Here is an 18,074-nt window from a genome sequence, read left to right as displayed (position 1 = left end):
TTGCTCTTTCGTTTCTCCACAACGCTTAGTCTCCCCGTATCTTCCGCTTCCGAAATCAATTGATTGAGCGTCGTCGCAATGGATTTCGAGTTTGACGTATGTACAATTCTGTTATCGGTTCTGTGCTTGTTCATACTAATCAGCTGTAGACTCTTATCATCAACGCCAAGATCGCGACAGCGTCCGAATGCTTCAACGGAGACATTGCCATCAAGGATGGCAAGATCTTTGCCATTGCTCCTGATCTCAAGTCACTAAAGGCCAAGTCCGTGATTGATGCTGAGGGCGCGTACGTCACCCCGGGTGGTGTTGACGGCCACACGCATATTGATCAGGAGAACACTCCCGGTGCCCAGGACTACCCCTACCGTGGTTGCGATGGCTTCGAGTCTGGATCCCGAAGCTCCATTGCGGGCGGGACCACCACTTTCCTTTCATTTGCAATGCAGCACAAGCACCGACCAGACCATTCCCTTTCGGACGTTATCGGTCATTACCACGACCTTGCGACCGGCAACTCGTACTGTGATTATGGTTTCCATCTGATTATCACTGATCCCACACCAGAGCGTCTTGCTGAGTTCCCGAAATTGATTCCGGAGTTTGGTATCTCGTCGGTCAAGCTCTACATGACGTACGACAGTTTGAAGCTCAACGACTATCAGATCTTGCACACTATCTCGACAGCTCGCAAGACCGGCATCACACCTATGATTCACGCCGAGAATATCGACATTATCGCATTTTTCTCCGAAGAGCTCGAGAAGCTTGACCTGCTTGACCCGTACTCGCATGCTCGCTCTCGTCCGGCGCTTGCAGAGCACGAAGCCACCAACCGCGCTATCGTACTCTCCGAGGTCATGAATGTGCCCATCCTGCTCGTACACGTCTCCTCCCCCGGCTCGGTCCAGCGGATTCGCAAGGGCCAGGGCAAGGGTCTTCCAATATATGCTGAGACCTGCCCCCAGTACCTTCTCCTCACCGACTCGCGGCTCCAGCATCCGAACTACGAGGGTGCCAAGTGCGTGTGCTCTCCACCTCTCCGTCCATCGAAGGAGGACCTTGACGGCATCTGGAACGGCTGCCGCAACGGCACCTTCACCATCATCTCGTCCGATCACTGTCCGTTCAGAATGGATTCGGATGTTGGCAAGTCTGTTGCTATCAAGGACTCCGGCAAGCCTGGCGGTGACTGGCGTCTGATTCCTAACGGTATTCCCGGCATCGAAACCCGTATGCCACTCATCTTCACTTTCGGTGTCTGCACAGGCCGTCTGTCGATCGAGCGATTCGTGCAACTCACGTCGACCAATACGGCGAAGTTGTACGGCTTGTACCCCAAGAAAGGCTCCATTATTCCCGGTTCGGACGCGGACTTGGTTATCTGGTACCCGCAGGATAAATACAAGCCAACCTCGCTCACCAACGAGATGCTGCACCATGACTGCGATTACACCGCGTTCGAGGGCATGCAAATGCTCAATTGGCCCCGCTTCACTATTCTTCGTGGACAGGTGGTCTGGGATGCTGATCAAGGTAAGGTTACCGGTACCAAGGGCTACGGTGAGTACGTATCTCGTGAGTCAAGTTGGTTCGCGAAAAATCAGGTCTTGTTTGATGATATTACGCAGACTGCGTGGAAGAATGAATGGCGGCCGGAGTTTGACCGGCCCTAGTTCAAGTAAGCAGATCAAGTATGGGGCTTGTATTGTGAGGTGTATTTAAGCTTAAGTGTACAAATTGGTTAATATATTCTCTGTCTGTTGACAACTGACGGTGCCCGTGAGCAACCGGTGGATCTGGGGATTGGCTGGATTATATTTCTACCATATGCCTCCAACATCGCGTACCCTGTCCCGACCAGCTGTCTCAAATTCAGTAGTCTCCTGTTTGCTACAGTGCACGCAATTGGCAAGGAAGGCTGCAAGTGGTGCTTTCCGCCTAATTCCTGATAAGACGATCGATTAACAAATTCCGAGATTTACGTACGCGACTGTGGATATTGAATGACGAATGCCTCCAAGTCAAGAAAGCTGGCACGGTGGACGCGCAGATATCGGCTGTTTGCAATCCTCTTGACCCCGCTTAATACATGTTTTTGGTGTCTCCGCGATCCCTAGAGCAAACAAACAACCTCCCCAGAAATAGTCTGAATATCAGCCCGGTTCATTTTCTGGAGCGCACTGACGTGGGCTGTCCTCGATATCAAGGCTGCCCGGCTGCACGTGCAAGAGAAGGATGATCTATTTTCTGCGCCATGACTACAGTCGACCAGGCCGCTGCCCAGCTCGCGATGTTGTGCGCAATAAGTGAATCCTTGCAGTCCGCCATTTTCACGCGCATGGCTTATTCTGTCACCTAAGCAAGCATTAAGTCATCCAGTAACAATAGCTGCGTGACCTCGTCTAGTTTGTGTCTAGTGGCAGATGAAAAGAAATCACAGCCGCATACGGTACAGTGACGAAGACGGTCTGGACCGACAGGAATAGGGTTTCGGGCATCTCCTGTGGCGGTCAGGACCACTTTCATTTAGCAAGACGTGCGATTTCTGGAATTGATGCACAAGTCTGAATACTTGTGAGCAACTGATAGTAATATTGTCTAGATCTATGCGAGATATATCGCAGTACGGTGTTGGTTTATAACGACAGCAGAACAGTAGACTATTGCGTGAGCTTCTGTGCTTCAGTTTCGTGCGTTCGCGAACATGGTGACTATCTAGAGTAACTTAAAGCTAGATCTAGCGGAGTTGCATGCCGTATGAATGCCACTTTGTAGGTAGCCTGGATGCGCAAACAAATGCAGCTAGGCTCTTGGTTTCGTTGCTCAGTACGTCACGAGATATCGTCTTATTCTGCCATGGGACACGGGCCGAAGCCGCCGATTTGCCCAACACAAGGTTCTGGATTAGATTTGAGCCTATATGCGAGAAGGTGTCTCTGAAACTCTGAATACGGGCTTCTTAGCCAAAAATTTCCACAGCGTATTTAGTATGACGAGCGATTCTGCGTATACAGCGGCCGGCGATCAGCTGCCTGCATGAAAACGAAGACTAACTCGAGACTTGGCATCAATATTGTGAGCGCTGTGCTGTATGACTGTATGTTCGCAACAAATAACTAAGCAATCCTCTTGGGTAACATGAAGTTGACCATGAACGCCCAAGGCCCGGAGAGCAGCGAGTGACAGTGCGGCTCCACGGAGAGAAGCGAAGCGCCAGCAGATTGAGTTTACAGTACAAGCGGCTCAGGTCCGTGACAGGCTGCACTAGATCGCAAGCGGTATAGTTATCGCTGACTCAGGAAGTCTAAACATCAGAGTTCTAAGGGTAAGCCCGCTCACAGCCGGGGATCGCCGCCCCTGGTTTTTAAAATTCCTGACCAGTGTGGGCCAACAGATACGCTCTTACAGATACGCTCTTCCAGTGCTCCAGTAATCTGGAAAGCATGACTGCGTCCAGCTGATCATGCGCGGAGCGGGACCTCGAGTGCCGAGCCGACAGCTTGTTCGCGTTCCAAAAGGGTTTGCGAATGAGCCTGTGTTGGTGATGCTAGGTGCCGGAGTCAGCCGTACATACAACGAACGAGCGCTTGGGGCTCATCGGCCCCCGGTCAGGTCGACAGGACTTCGGCTGACCGGCCTCTGATATATATTCGCCCATGCTGAGAATTATTATATTAGTACGGCCGCATGCACCCATAGCTACATCTCTGTTTTCGCATTGTATAATCGCCCGCACGACTGTAAACAATGTCCACTGACCCGCTCTCCGCTGCCTCTATTGGTCCTGCCACAATGAAGCATGACGACATTATCGACGAGTCCGCACGTCTGCTTAACGGCGACATCGACCGCGCGGCCGCTGCTGAGCTTGCCGAACTCGACATCGAGGCAAACGAGCCCAATGACTTCCTAGAACGCCAGGTCTTGCAGTCCAGCTCCGTATCCCTCATCTTCTTGTCCCTTTATATCGGCGTCTTCCTAGCGGCTCTCGATGGTACTGTCGTCGCCACTCTTCTGGCCCACATATCCTCAGAATTTCACGAGTTCCGGTCAGTGTCATGGATTGCGACCGCCTATCTCATTGCCGTTGCCGCCTGCCAGCCGCTCTATGGCAAATTGTCCGACATTCTTGGCCGCAAGTCGCTGCTGTTGTTTAGTAACGTACGCCGACTATTTTTCCTTGTACTGATTTCTCGCTGACATCCCCTCCAGGCCACCTTCGCCATTGGCTGCATTTTCTGTGGGATTGCCAATAACATCTGGTTCCTGGTCTTTGCACGCATCATTGCTGGCATCGGAGGCGCTGGCCTCACCTCGCTCTCGTCCATCACCCTGAACGACTTGGTTCCTCTCCGTCAGCGAAGCTTGCTTCAGGGTATCGGCTCCGTCCTCTACAATGCCGGGGCCTCGCTCGGTGGTGTTTTCGGTGGCTTTATTACCGAGACTCTTGGCTGGCGCTGGGCATTCCTCCTTCAGGTTCCGTTTGTCGTTATCTCTTCAGTGGCTATCTACTTCAATCTCAAGTCGAAACCTGCGCCTCTCTCCTCCGACTCGGCGTCGGAAATTGCGGACAAGCTTTCGCGAATTGACTTTGCCGGATCTATCACTCTCGTTCTTTCGCTCGTTCTCTATCTCCTCGGACTGTCCATCGGCGGCAACTATGTTTCTTGGTCTTCCTTGCCAGTATTCATTGCTTTTTCCCTCGGGAGTATTTTCCTTTCTGCTTTCATATATGTCGAGCTGTACCTTGCCAGGGAGCCTATCATTCCCATCACTCTTCTCATGGATCGCACCATCTTTGGCGCTTCGTTCACCAACTGGCTCATCATGATGATCAACTATACCCAACTTTTCTACATTCCGATCTACTTCATTGCCATCCGAGGAATCTCGCCAACGCAGGCCGGTACCAACATCATCCCCAACTTCTTGGGGTCCGCAGTCGGCGCCATCTTCTCCGGCACTGTCATGCGAACCACTGGCCGATACTGGTGGATCACCATGTCGTCGGCCTTCATCCTTACTTTCGGCTCCATCTTGATCAACACCTACAGCTTGACGACCCCAAAGTGGGCCCAAATTCTTTACATCATGATTGCCGGTCTCGGCTTCGGTGGCCTTCTCAACTGCACCCTTATCGCGATGGTCGCCGCAGTCCCACCAGAACTCCAAGCTGTCACAACCGCAATACAGTACGGGTTCCGAGGTACTGGTTCGACTGTGGGCGTCGCCATTGCGTCGGCCATCTTCCAGAACGTCCTTGGCAAAAAGCTCGACCAATATATCGTCGGCCCCGACAAGTCCGATATCATTAGCCGAGTTACAGATTCGATTGAGGATATCGACTACATCCCGATAGAGTACAAGCCTGACGTCGTGCAGGCCTATCTCGATGCTTTCCACGGAGTGTTTTATTTTGCTATCTTCCTTGCTGCTCTGGTCATTGTTACCTGCGGCATGATGAGGGAGCATGTTTTGCACCGAACATTTGACAGGAAATAAAGAACGTAGGATTGGGCCAAAGGAGGGATAAGGAACATTGCATTAAATTGTATAGAATTATATAAGCGGACAGGTTTACAAAAAGTGTTATTACGGACGGTCAAAGCATTAATCTCCATTTCTGGGAAGGGTTTGGGATATCGGCAGTCTTATACATGTACCTCGGGAATTCAGTTACGGGGTGCGTCTTAGACGCACGACATATCTCAGTCATTCAACTTTGCGATCCTTCGTGCTGGTTTATATATTGTTTGGTAAGGCGTGTTTGGATCAGTTCCTTTAATGTATTAATAGCATTCTTTTGAATATATTCATCATTATTATTGGTAGCCGTAAGCCGTTGTCGTAAATTCGCTAAATGCCAGCATATTATGTCTATTCTAACATATTGTCAGACTGCATCGGTAGTGTTGTTGGCGAGTCGATTCCGCAGAGTTCTGCGCACGCGACCGTGTATGCACGTGATCGCTGTCAGGCTGGTTTCAATCAAGATTCAAGTTGCCGGTTCAAACCGTTCCCTAACAACTGTGCAACGGCTGTTCGGCTTGATACGCAGACCGTAAATCAAAGTCGACGACTATTGGTGGTAGAATTATGTAAGCAGCTCAATATAAGCTGATCGACGACTTATGAAAATATATGATGTGTACTTTTCAAATGTGGATTTGGGTGTGGTCGCGTGCCTGGAACAAGGATGTGACGCAAACCCTTGCGTCGTGCGCGGCGGACCGATTGCAAAACAACATTTCTCCCCGGGACACACTCCCAAATTTGCACTTCTGCTACTTACTACCTTCCTCAAGACTCCAACGTCTTTCACCAACTTCGTCCTCGCCGGTTTTCAACAAACCGCTAGACAATAGCTCACGATGCCACCACCACCATACGTGCAGCCACCGTCGTCCTCCCTGCGGTACATGCGACGCCGACCAAGCAACTGGCATAACCGCGGAGCCGGCTTTCGAGGCTTCCCGGCCCGTGCCGCGTCCGGCTTCCTGCGGTATCCGTTCGCAAAAGTCTACCGCCGTCAAAACTGGGGTTACCCAGGTTTCGTCGGCAAGCGCGCATTCTTCTCGACGTCAGGCGGTCAGCAAGGTCAGCAGCAGCAGAGTCAGGGCACGCGACGTCGCTTCCGGTTCAGATGGTGGCATGTGCCCGTTGCTGGCGGCCTCACGGCTGTCGCGGTGCGGTATCAGGAGAGATATAGACGACGACTGTACGAATCATCCGATTCTGACTCTGACAGTGCGACTGAACGAAAGGTACGGCCGGTCGGTCCTTGGCAGGTGTTTGTCTACAGCACTCTGCCCCTGAAAAGTATTTCTCGCCTGTGGGGCCAGTTCAACGCGATCGAGTTGCCGCTGTGGATGCGCGAGCCAGGGTACAAACTCTATGCGTACATTTTCGGTGTTAACCTCGATGAAGTTGCCGAGGAGGACTTGAAGATCTACCGAAATCTTGGTGAGTTTTTTTACAGAGAGTTGAAGCCTGGCACGCGACCGATTGATCCCGCCCTGTTGGTCTCTCCTGCGGACGGCAAAGTTTTGCATCTCGGTGTCGTGTATGGACGACAGGTCGAGCAGGTCAAAGGCATGACCTATTCTCTGGACGCATTGCTCGGCAAGCATGGCAATGCGTCGTCTGATTCGTTATCTATTGATTTTTCACATGAGCACGGCCAACAAGACTTGCGACTCGAGCGTGACCGTGAATTTGCCGTCGTCAACGGAATAAAGTACTCTTTCGACGATCTTCTCGGCACAGGCAAGTCCGGCCCAAGTCACCAAGAGGAAGTCATCAACGAAGGCGACGCGGCTTCTTCATCAACCTCATTCTCAACACAAGTCCGTGTGACAAAAGAAATAGCACAGCCTTCACTTCCCGACCACGAAATGTTTTTCTGTGTGATCTATCTCGCACCAGGAGACTATCACCGGTTCCACTCCCCGACAAATTGGGTCGCTGAGGTCCGTCGCCATTTCGCAGGCGAACTCTTCTCCGTTGCACCATATTTCCAGAGCAGATTGTCCGGCCTTTTCGTCCTCAACGAGCGCGTTGCAATGCTCGGCCGTTGGCGCCACGGCTTCTTCTCGATGACGCCTGTTGGCGCGACAAACGTCGGCAGCATCAAAATCCACTTCGACAAGGAGTTGAAAACCAACGTGCCGGGCCATCAGCACCGCACTGCCGACAAACCTGTGTGCTATGAGGCAACATACGCCAAGGCGAGTAAGCTTCTCGGTGGCTATCCATTGGAAAAAGGCCAGCAGATGGGCGGCTTCAATCTCGGGAGTACTGTCGTGTTAATATTTGAAGCACCTAAGCAGTTCGAGTTTAATGTCAAAGCTGGACAGCATGTTAAGGTCGGTCAGACCTTGGGTGATATTAAGATGGAGTAAATGTATGCAATGAGGGTTTTTATAGAGAATCACAGAACGGGTCTGTAATATCGTGTTCCATGTTTGTTATATCATTCGATTTGGTGGTCTTTGCGTTTGGATGGTTTGTTTTGCAATCTGGGTATATAAACGAAATTCTGTATGTCCAAGACTCAAAAGTGTGATATGTGATACGGCTATGCATTTATGATATGAGTTTCTTTAATCCACATCTTCAATCTAACTTGCCGGACTAAAGTTGTATAGAATCTGATGTCATGCACTGTCATGAATCGCATCGGCACATCCGCTTATTAAGACAATTATGAAATGTTTGTCTACATTCCCGTCCATTGTCTTCTGATTAATACAGCCATAAATACCGGTGTTCGATCGACAGCAATATTCAAGGAAGAAAACTTTGAGCGCCAAAGTAAATCTAAAGCAGTATACTTATCGCACAGTTGTCATCCAGCTGTGCTGTTCCGGCAAGCTATTATATAGACAACCAAAAAGTAATATGTAATGCAATGTATTAAACCTGCAAGAAACAAAACATTTTGTGAGTCGTACGTATGTTACATTATATGATAAAGAGGTTTTGCCAATTTATTTTTTTAACTCCCAAATAGAACACCTTTGCTTTATTCCAACACCCATTTATCTCAATCTGCGAGCCTCACGCTCAGATTCGAGGAGGCAGAGAATGTCGTGAGCTCTGACGGGGCCCTGTATGATAATGCAGTTAGATGTGTTTGTCTAATAGATGACATATCTGGTGTCGTGGAACGGAAGAACGGCGGCGGATGTTGAAAGGGAGAATAGCTGCTGCGGACATGCGAATTTTCGTCAGGATCTGAGCACAGTGTCTGCTGCTGAAGAGAACAATCGATTGTGTACGTCAATATAGGACCAGCCAGGAAATACCACCAAAATTCTCTATCTTCATCCCAGCTATCGATGTGATTTATACTTCGCCGTTTACTGGTCGTTTCTTCACCAGTTCTCTAGTACTCCTTGATGTCCGATACTTCGCTTATCGTCTGTCCGTCACGCCCTCATTCCGATCCACTCCACTGACTCCGGATCCCTTTCCCACGAAGCCTCTTCTCGCAACCAAATATTACGCACCTTAACGTTTCGGATAATGCTCCGGGTCTGATCGTCCATGAACTCAACGCGAACTTGAGTGACACCACCACGGGATCCTGTACGGCCCAACACCTTGATGACCTTAGCGAGCTTAACAGGGGTCTTAGACTCCTAAATTGGTCACTTCATTAGCCCCAACATTTTCCAGCAAAAGTGACCGCATCAGCAGAAAATGACCAGATTGTTTACTCCAATCCATCGTTCTCACTGCCATACTGGATATCTTTCTCTTGTTCTCGTCCAAAATAAATCTTGACCAAACCAAATCATCGATAACAAAACCGTAACATACCATTATGAGATATCTTCAACAAGGAATTTGGAATGAATATGGTGTGATAGGGATAATCGTCGGCGAGCGTTCCTGTCGTTTAGAGACTCAACTGGCTAGTGTGCAATCGCGATGCCACTCAGCCCCAGCGGTGTGTCGACGTCGTTGACGAGGTTGCATAGGGTTTAGTAGGCCTGGATAAAAAGCAGTCACAGCTATCATTCATGCCATGCTGCCGACGGTTAGACGATTATGTCCTTGGCACGTGACCGATTACCCTGCATTCGAGCTGGCGTCTCGATTGCACCTTTGGGCCTGGATCCAACGTGTGAAAGTGTACAGTCAAACATCGTTAAGCCGATGTAATCTGGGAATTTTTGATCGTAATACCAAGGTACTAAACTTGTTTAGGAAGGCAATCGTTATAATGAATTGATTTTTCACCAATTTTTAGAATTACGGCACCAGATTTTATCGCTAGATCGGGGATCGAGTATCGTTATAGCGAGCTTTGACAGTAATCCACTAAATGAATTTTCCGTAATCACAAGACTTACCCAGACTGCACTAACAAATTTGTGTATATTGTAAATTATCTGTAATAATCAGCTGCAGTCGTTCACTGCATGCGTTGAATGCGAAGCTAGTTGCAAGTGATTAGCGAAATAAGCCTCCCATGGCCAGGCTCTTGGCCCATCACTCCCAACGCAACATATACAAACCTTCCATCCACAATCCTACGTACAGATTACATCCACGTTATCCCATATCTATTGGAGTACATATTTCGTATCACGCACCATGACGACCATTACAGAAGCTGCGCGCAAAACAACACTGGTTCCGCCATCATCTGGTGAGTTCTCGTCCCGTCAGCCCAAGACGATCAGATTATACCCTGTTTCAAACTACACTTTCGGCACGAAAGAGGCACAGCCCGAAGAAGATCCGTCTGTGTCAGCGCGATTACAACGGCTGCAGGATCACTACGAACAGTTCGGCATGCGACGGACATGCGAGGGGATTCTTGTGTGCCATGAGCATGGACATCCTCACATTTTGATGCTACAGATCGCGAACGCTTTTTTCAAATTGTACGATTCGTATCATTATGATACTATATTGACGGATATTAACAATGGGGAACTAGACCTGGCGACTATCTCCACCCCGGCGAAGGCGAAATTGAAGGCTTCACCGCTCGTCTCAACGAGCGTCTCGCGCCCGTGAACGCTCAATACCCATCAGACCAGCACACATCCGAATGGGAAATCGGCGACTGCATAGCCCAATGGTGGCGCCCGAACTTTGAAACGTTCACGTATCCGTTTATCCCACCGCACGTCTCAAGACCGAAGGAATGCAAGAAGTTGTACCTGATTAATCTGCCGAAACATAAAGTCCTTAGTGTGCCGAAGAATATGAAGTTGCTCGCTGTTCCGCTGTTTGAGCTGTACGATAATTCCGCGAGATATGGATCGCAACTGTCGGTATGTGTGCTTTTGATATTCGGCAAATGGCAATTGAAATTACTGACGTTCTCGTGTAGGCTATACCACAGTATTTAAGCAGATATAATTTTGAATTCGTGGACGAGAACAATGTTGTGATTGGCAGATCGCCAGCGCTAAATCATTAAAGTTGGTTGGTTTACGAGCAGCTCTGTAACCTATATATGCAAATTGAATGAAGAATTGTCGCAATCTCATTCGAAGTCGACTCGCTCATGTATATTAGTTCGCTTTCATAGAACAAGATCAACTTGTACAACATGGTGCAATACTTTTTCAGATTCTGGATAGGAGAATTATTGAATTCGCTAACAGTAGATACAACTGTTAAATTCATTGAAACAAAATCAAACACAAATAATGTACATTGCTATCAAATTTCAGGATTAGAGATTTTACGCCCAATCTAGCCCTAAAATACAACTAATCTTCTATACAGCACATCCGCCGAACTCCGCCGTCCAGCAAACAAATCTAATATTACAAGGACACAATATTCTGCGAGGCTTAATCCTGAGAAGCGGTGTGAGCACGCGGCGAAGATGAACTCGATATCGAGCTTATTGGCGGTGCCAGCGGCTTTAACATAGGCGGGAAACCCATTGCTTTCACCTTCTTCTTACGGTCCGGGTTATCGTCCATTGGTGGGGACGTAAGACCCGACGCCGATAATGGACGACCATATGGCACGGGTTTAGCAGGTGGGAGTGGCGCCTTAGATGCCGGTAACACGTACGCTGGCCGCGAAGGAGCGGCAGCGACGAAATGTGATGGGAGGAATGGCTCGGTTAGGCGAGGCAGCTTACTTGAACTCGTCGCTGGAACAGCTGGCGACTGAGCTGATGATGACGTACTTGTAAGAGCGCGATCTGAAGTAGGGGACTGTGAAGTACGGCGGCCAGATGACGGAGACTTCTCTGAATCTTCTGAATCTCGCGCCCGTTTGCATGATATATCAGATGTAGTTTTGCTCGCTGAGTCAATAGTACCTTCATGATCGACTCCCTCATAATTATCAATTGTCATTTCCTCGGGAGCTTGAATAGACTCTGTAGGGTGACTAGTCTTTTCCTGGCCATCTGCATCTGAATTCTCTCCTGCGCCCGTAGACATGTCTGGCAAAATTCCATTGGCGAGAATCAAGTTAAATGCTTGGAGAAGAAGACTTTCGTCAATCCCAGTCCCAGCAAAATCAAGATCGCCGAACGACGCAACTGCCTGAGCTGCGGCTTCGAGATCAACAGGCTGAATCCCTCGGCCAGCCGACTCAAGATCACCATATGGTTGCTCATCTTGCATTGTCACTTCGGCCCCCGTATCGTCCCGCACGGCGCTTCCGCTCTGTTCGCCACAACCCGCATCGCGAGCGGCTTGTTCCGTAGGAATCTCCGCAATTCCTTCGGTCCGTTTAGGATCAGCTTGTTCAGTAAGTTGCTCCTGCTGACTTCCCTTGCCGAGCTGGGAATGCTCGCTGTTGTCATCGTTCAGCCCTGAACCCAAAAGCGCAGGATCAATAATACCCTCTTCGGTCTCGGCTTGTACCGTGTCGGCAGGTGCAGTCTCTCCTTGAGCGTCAGTCTCGGTATAGTCCTCAAAATGATGAGGCTTAGTCGGTGCACTGTCACTCTCATCAGCCTCCAGCCCACTCATTTGCTGCAGCATTCCCGTTAAATTCTTGATTAGGTTCGGGTCGCGAGCGAGTTGCAACAAGGTATTATTGAACTTTTCAATATCACCTTCGCGGTCCACAATCTCTGCCAACGCGGCCTGTAACTCGTCGCCAACGCCTCCCTGTCCGAAGAGATTTCCAAGACTTCCGGTGGCCCCTAACGAGCGCTGAAGGCGCTGCATTCTCCGTTGACGACGTCGAGCAAATTCGTTTTCGATCCACTGGGATTTCTTTTCCGAACGCTCTGGACCGAACATACGATCCGCGCGGCGATTAACGCGAACGCGTAGATCATTGTCTTTATCTGCGCAGTTCGTTAGCCCCAATCTGTGCAATAGAAGTAGCCAACCCGACTTACTTCGCTCATCATTCCTCATACGCCATCGTTTCTTCCTCTCTCGATTGTCTATTTTCAGCTTTTGTCTCTCCTCTTCATTTCGCGGTGGAAGTCGCTTTCTTATCCTCTTTCTACGAGAAAGAGGCGCGCCTTCTTCACCTGGCTGCGGTCCCACTTCCTCAAATTCGCCTTCAGCTTCGTCCAATGCTTCTTCACCCCCTTCAATAATCGACGAAAGAGCTGTCGTGACAGCCTGCAACAGCGTTGTGGGGTCAATATTTGTTGCACTCTGGAGTTGGGCTATGGCGGCCGCAGGATCGGAAAGGTCCATGCCCAAGATAAGTTCATTCAGTCTCTCGAGAGTGGTGGTCGCATCTTCGGCTCCTTCATCGGCAACTTCGTATTGAACCTCAGTCTCGGCGTCAACTTGTGATTCTTGTACTTCTGCTCCTGATAGACCTTCATCTGGCGCCGTCGACAAGGCCCGTAAAGCGGGGTCAACAACAACGTCTTCGTTCATCGCCGAAGAAGGTTCAACTTCTGGTGATGGTGCTTGCAATGGCTCGGGTAGCGATTCAGGCACTGGCTCTGGGATCGACCCCGGAATCGGCTCGGACAGCGGCTCTGGTATCGGCACTTGCATCCGCTCTGGCATCGAGCTAGGCAATGTTTCCATGGCAGTCTCCGGTGTAACCTGATGACGGCTCTCAGGCTCTTGCTCTGGTTCCACTTCCGCTTCTGTCACCGCATTCTCTTGCTCAGCAGCATCGTGTGGCAGTGATAATTGGCCTGAAGCAAGCTGCGCCATCAGATGTTGTTGCAATTCCTCAGCTGAAAGTGTGCCTAATCCTTGCTGCTGTAGCTCAAGTGCCAGTTGCGCTACGTGCATCTGCAGCTCTTCCGAAAGCTCCATATCGCCCTCCTCGCCGTCTTGCTGCTCTATCTGGTCATGCTCCTGCTCTGAATCGTGACGTGCTTCGACGTCATGTTGGGCATCCTCTTTACTGACAATGGTCACGGAGACCCCCGGATCAAGATCTGCATTCTCTCGGAAATGATCAATAATTCCGATCGTATCGCCTTGTAACTCCTGTGCTTCTTCTTGAAGCTGCTGATGTAGCTGCTGTAGCTGCTGGTGTAGGGCATCCGTCTCGTCAATGTGTTGTCCGGTCTCCTCTTCTAAAGAAGCATGGCCCCGGTCGCTATTCATGGCTGGGACTCAGGGGTGCGCCGCGGGGACCGCGGCTGCTTGGGTTAGGTTGCGATAAGGTCGTCCTCGTCTGGACCGGAATTAGCTCGCTTGTGGAGACGGAATAGGCGTGTGGCCGTACTTGTTTGTCAGGACTTGCGGGCAATGGAGCAGGACTGCTTTGTGACTGTGATGGTGGTGAGAAAATTTGCTCGCCCTAGCGTGAATAGGGTTGGCACCATTGCCCTAGCCTTGCAGCCTAACCCTATCGTTCGGGAGAACCGAGCGAGTTCTAGCCTATCTCAATATTCTTGCAAAGTCTTCGAGCAGAATAATAAATTCCGGATAGACGCTTGGTATCCCCCATATACAATGCGATTAAAATATATACAAATGCCGCGTCGCACAACGAACGCAAAACGCCAGTTTCTCCCATACGTGCATTAACACGTACTTGGTGGAATATATAGCCCTCTAAAGAATGTCAACCACATGCCCACTCTTTACCGCCGGTGTGCTCCCATTTTGTGCCAACACGCCTGAGTTTACCGGAGCAGGAGCCTGGCTGGATGTAGCAGCGTTTACGGTCGGCGTCGAATTAGTGCCATGGAAGTGGCGCAGCGAACTCATGCTCCTTGTCAAGCGCGGCGAGGTCGGAGTGGACTGTACAGGGCGTGATACTTGCAAAGCTGTGCCGGATGAAATGCCTGGGACGATTATAACCGCCGACGCCGTCTCGTATTGAAGCGGCCAGTAGTGTCGCCGTGTTGTTGAATGGTTTTGCGGCCGCAAATGTCCGGACGACGGTCGTCGCGGGAGTGTTGCCAAAGATACTGCTGTGCATGAAACAGGCTCGGGATTATCTGAGTCCAAACTTGGGGGCAAAGTCATTGTGCTCATCGTCAATCGCGGACTACTGCTTCCAGGCCCGATGAGGTGTGTGTTCATGTTAGCAGTCGCTGGCGCCGTCATCGAAAGAGACAGAGGGACGTCAGAATAAGTTCTCAGCCTAGCCCGCGGACTTGACGTAAGCGACTGCGCATGTGTCTGCGTAGTGCTGCTCGGCATAGCCCCCGACCCAACCGTTAATCTTGGAAGATGTTGATACTGAGCGTTAGAACGGCCGACATTTGATGTGAGACTTGTCATATTTTGAATGCTTCCTTGGCGACTGAAGAGCGAACTATGGCCTGGCGTTGTAGGCTGAGATCGACTGAGCTGACGATTATTGCTGCTAGACGGGGGCCGCTGGTTATAATTGAAGTAATTATAATAGTAACCGTCATTGCCTCCACTAGGCCGGCGTTGATGATACGGAGATTTCGGAGGCGATCCTGCTGTTCCGACTTGCTGCTGCTGATAGAGAGACGAGCGACGAGAGCGACGTTGTGTGATGGGTGAGGCAGTGGGTGATCCTGACGCAGACGGCGCGACTGACTCGTGAAACGTCTCAACAGGACTACCAATATCAAAATCTGTATCCTCCGGAAAGAGACCCATCATGTATCCCCCCTCATCGTCTTCGTCCTCCTCGTCCAAAATTTCATCGTCAGGATTTATCTCATTGCATTCGTACCCAACTTGTCGATCCTCAGCGGCATCATCCCGATCGGTTTCCTCTTCCTCTTCTTCTTCTTCTTCCTCATCCTCATCTTCATCCACATCCTCGTGGCCCTTTCCTGCTATAGCATAAGGCTTCTCTGTCAAGTTCTGCAGCGCGTGTTCCTGAGCGCGTTCGCTATTCGGCGTAATTATCGTCACCTGTCCCGAAGCCCTCGAGCCAGCTCTAGCTCGAGACATTGACCCCGTCGTGGTACTGATCGAAACCGAAGCACCACCACCCGTCGGGGTCACAATATTAGCTGCTGGTGCCAATGCGCCCGGAATATGAGGCTGCGAAGCCGAAGAACCAACTAACGGCTCTGTCTCCCGTCGCGTGGCACCAGTAATGTCATATGATCGTCGTCGAGTCCAGCGCGGAAAGCTCTGCTGGTGTTGCTGAAAATATGAATACGGGAATGACAGCTTCCTGGCACCGACGACCATTGCATTAAAGAACGTACGGGACCTTAGCTCAATAATTGCGGCATCAAGCGCTAATTCAATCGCACAATGATTTCGAATAATCGAGATTCGCGGCCACGTCGCCCGCTGCCCTCGTAACCTCGCGTCCAAAAGAAACTTGGGGGTAGGATTCTTCAAGATCTTTGGTAGTTCAGAAACGTAAACTTCAGGCAAGATCGTGATATCGCCAGAGTACGTCTGCGCAAGAACTGACCGCAATTTTGTACATAGGTTCGGGAGGATGCCGAGTTCAGAGGACATCAATAGTCTGTGCATTGTCTCCGACACCGCTAGTTTCATGACTCTGTCGCTAACCATTGCGGATTTGCTGAATATGTCAGCTATTATGCCAGTTGCAATGCGACGCTTATGGCTCTTCGTCGATGCCGTGGAGTATAAAGATGCCGCAGAGCTGGCGACCACGTTTGTTATGCCCGAGAAGTCTGGCGTGATGATTGACCTCTTCAGGAATGGAATGACGTGAGGGTTGACTTGGGAGACAATAAAATGATTGACGTTGAACATCTCATTGAGACGAGACATTGGCAGATCATTGTCGACCGATCCGTCAATCCAGCGCTGAGGTGACGGGTTCCAAGGGACAGGCTGGTTCGTTCTTGGATCCTTTGCTAGAAGCGTATGGGAAGAAAAGATTAGAGGTACTGAGCATGACGCGCATCTAGTTAGTAGTTAGAATGAACGTCAGGTATAATGACATCGTTAAAATGCAGAATACTTACACTGCTGACCAAATGTAAACGTTCGGAGCTGTCAGGTAATTGAGTAACCTCGGTGGCTCATATACACTAGCGCTAGATACTGGAATATTCAAAACTCTTCTAGTCCTATTATATGCTTCCTGAAATGTCATTTCCCCAAGAATCTCCTTCATAGATGAGGCGAGGAACGATATATCCGTCCATGCGCCATGTTTCAAGAACCGAGCTAACCTCGTCCAGACGGATTCTTCACTACCTGTCACTTCGAACACGTCCAGATTGAAATATGTGAAGTTTTCCAGTAACGCCGGTAGCTCAGCGTCGCTTCGGGTGCATAGGGCTGAGGCTACAATAGCGCCCGCTGACGATCCCGATATGATCTTGGGCAGTAAATTACATTCCAGTAGCACTTCGATAACTCCCGAATGTAGCATGCCCATAGTACCTCCCCCTGACAACAACAGAGCAGTTCGACCAAATGAATGACGTGTTCGCAGTAGTTCGTCAAGTTTCGTATAATCGTCAATATACGTCACTTCGTCACCCTCATCACCTGTTGGTATCGGACAGTTTAAAACCGTCCTCAGCGCTTCCTCGCATTCGCCGATATAGTCGTCAATCAGGTACTTTGTTCCAATATGCGAATGCAAATAAAGCTATACATGCGGATAATAAGCACTAAAACAACTAATATGCGTGTGTGGAGTTTACCTTGGTGTTACCAATATTGCCAGGATTGCGCGTGAATGTCGTTCGGATCAAGAATAGCAATTTGAGGTAATCGCCAGACTCTCGCACCGACCTCAGTTCGTTCAAGCGTTTCGCAATAAACTGAAAGTCGTACTCGTCCGATACTGGGTTCATCTTCCAATCATCATACCCGCTTAGAAAATCGAGTTCCTGGGACGCTCGCGCCCATTCTTCATAAGACGACGCATGTCGCTGGAGAACCTTCGCGACTTCCAGCCGTTTGGCGTGTAACTCGGAGTCTTGGCCGAGTGATGCTTGAGAGTAGTACTTTCCTGCTGTTTTGACAAGCTTGGAAGTTAACGAAGATAACAGGCCTTTACTCTCGTTGTCTTCGACCGGATCGTGACCAGTGTTAATCGTGATCGGCGTCAACAATGAAGTCATGGCCGCAATTACTGAGAGATATACCCGATATACACTGCCAGTAATAAGATCACGTAATACTATTTATTCCAGATGCGGGTCCGGTATGCTTCTTGCAGAGAGGCTGCTTGACACAGACCATTGCTGGCACCGATGTCGATTTATC

General features: G+C 49.9%; 7 protein-coding genes across 7 annotated transcripts; 4 read left to right on the top strand and 3 right to left on the bottom strand.

Moving 5' to 3' along the window:
- Nucleotides 1-78: 78 nt before the first annotated feature.
- POJ06DRAFT_280080 (uncharacterized protein) lies at nt 79-1,676 on the top strand (the record flags this gene model as incomplete). The annotated part of the gene is made up of 2 exons (XM_056189857.1): nt 79-96; nt 150-1,676. 2 exons carry the CDS (start codon nt 79-81, stop codon nt 1,674-1,676), a joined length of 1,545 nt encoding a protein of 514 aa, XP_056046221.1.
- Nucleotides 1,677-3,795: 2,119 nt separating this feature from the next.
- On the top strand, nt 3,796-5,505 carry POJ06DRAFT_280079 (major facilitator superfamily domain-containing protein; the record flags this gene model as incomplete). Its single annotated transcript, XM_056189856.1, has 2 exons — nt 3,796-4,164; nt 4,216-5,505. The coding sequence occupies 2 exons, from the start codon at nt 3,796-3,798 to the stop codon at nt 5,503-5,505; spliced, it is 1,659 nt and encodes a 552-aa protein (XP_056046220.1).
- Nucleotides 5,506-6,241: 736 nt separating this feature from the next.
- POJ06DRAFT_245579 (phosphatidylserine decarboxylase-domain-containing protein) lies at nt 6,242-8,367 on the top strand. Its single transcript, XM_056186675.1, has one exon. It carries the CDS (start codon nt 6,375-6,377, stop codon nt 7,902-7,904), a length of 1,530 nt encoding a protein of 509 aa, XP_056046219.1. The 5' UTR covers nt 6,242-6,374; the 3' UTR covers nt 7,905-8,367.
- Nucleotides 8,368-9,462, bottom strand: POJ06DRAFT_245578 (ribosomal protein S28e). Its single transcript, XM_056186674.1, has 3 exons — nt 9,328-9,462; nt 9,015-9,146; nt 8,368-8,612 (listed from the first exon to the last, which is right to left on the bottom strand). The coding sequence occupies exons 1-3, from the start codon at nt 9,328-9,330 to the stop codon at nt 8,544-8,546; spliced, it is 204 nt and encodes a 67-aa protein (XP_056046218.1). The 5' UTR covers nt 9,331-9,462; the 3' UTR covers nt 8,368-8,543.
- Nucleotides 9,463-10,013: 551 nt separating this feature from the next.
- POJ06DRAFT_55254 (Cleavage/polyadenylation specificity factor subunit 5) lies at nt 10,014-10,951 on the top strand. The gene is made up of 3 exons (XM_056191201.1): nt 10,014-10,400; nt 10,457-10,796; nt 10,856-10,951. The coding sequence occupies exons 1-3, from the start codon at nt 10,108-10,110 to the stop codon at nt 10,943-10,945; spliced, it is 723 nt and encodes a 240-aa protein (XP_056046217.1). The 5' UTR covers nt 10,014-10,107; the 3' UTR covers nt 10,946-10,951.
- A 288-nt stretch (nt 10,952-11,239) lies between these two features.
- Nucleotides 11,240-14,204, bottom strand: POJ06DRAFT_55264 (uncharacterized protein). The gene is made up of 2 exons (XM_056191202.1): nt 12,845-14,204; nt 11,240-12,790 (listed from the first exon to the last, which is right to left on the bottom strand). Exons 1-2 carry the CDS (start codon nt 14,031-14,033, stop codon nt 11,325-11,327), a joined length of 2,655 nt encoding a protein of 884 aa, XP_056046216.1. The 5' UTR covers nt 14,034-14,204; the 3' UTR covers nt 11,240-11,324.
- Nucleotides 14,205-14,333: 129 nt separating this feature from the next.
- Nucleotides 14,334-18,030, bottom strand: POJ06DRAFT_218838 (acyl transferase/acyl hydrolase/lysophospholipase). The gene is made up of 4 exons (XM_056185578.1): nt 17,507-18,030; nt 16,817-17,451; nt 16,537-16,755; nt 14,334-16,404 (listed from the first exon to the last, which is right to left on the bottom strand). Exons 1-4 carry the CDS (start codon nt 17,927-17,929, stop codon nt 14,487-14,489), a joined length of 3,195 nt encoding a protein of 1,064 aa, XP_056046215.1. The 5' UTR covers nt 17,930-18,030; the 3' UTR covers nt 14,334-14,486.
- Between the last annotated feature and the right edge of the window lie 44 nt (nt 18,031-18,074).

This window comes from Lipomyces tetrasporus (assembly GCF_029532465.1).
Source record: "Lipomyces tetrasporus strain NRRL Y-64009 chromosome Unknown POJ06scaffold_2, whole genome shotgun sequence".
Classification (NCBI taxonomy): Eukaryota; Fungi; Ascomycota; class Lipomycetes; order Lipomycetales; family Lipomycetaceae; genus Lipomyces; species Lipomyces tetrasporus.
The sequence above is the reverse complement of the archived record's forward strand: the minus strand, read 5'-3'. Positions and strand labels throughout refer to the sequence as shown.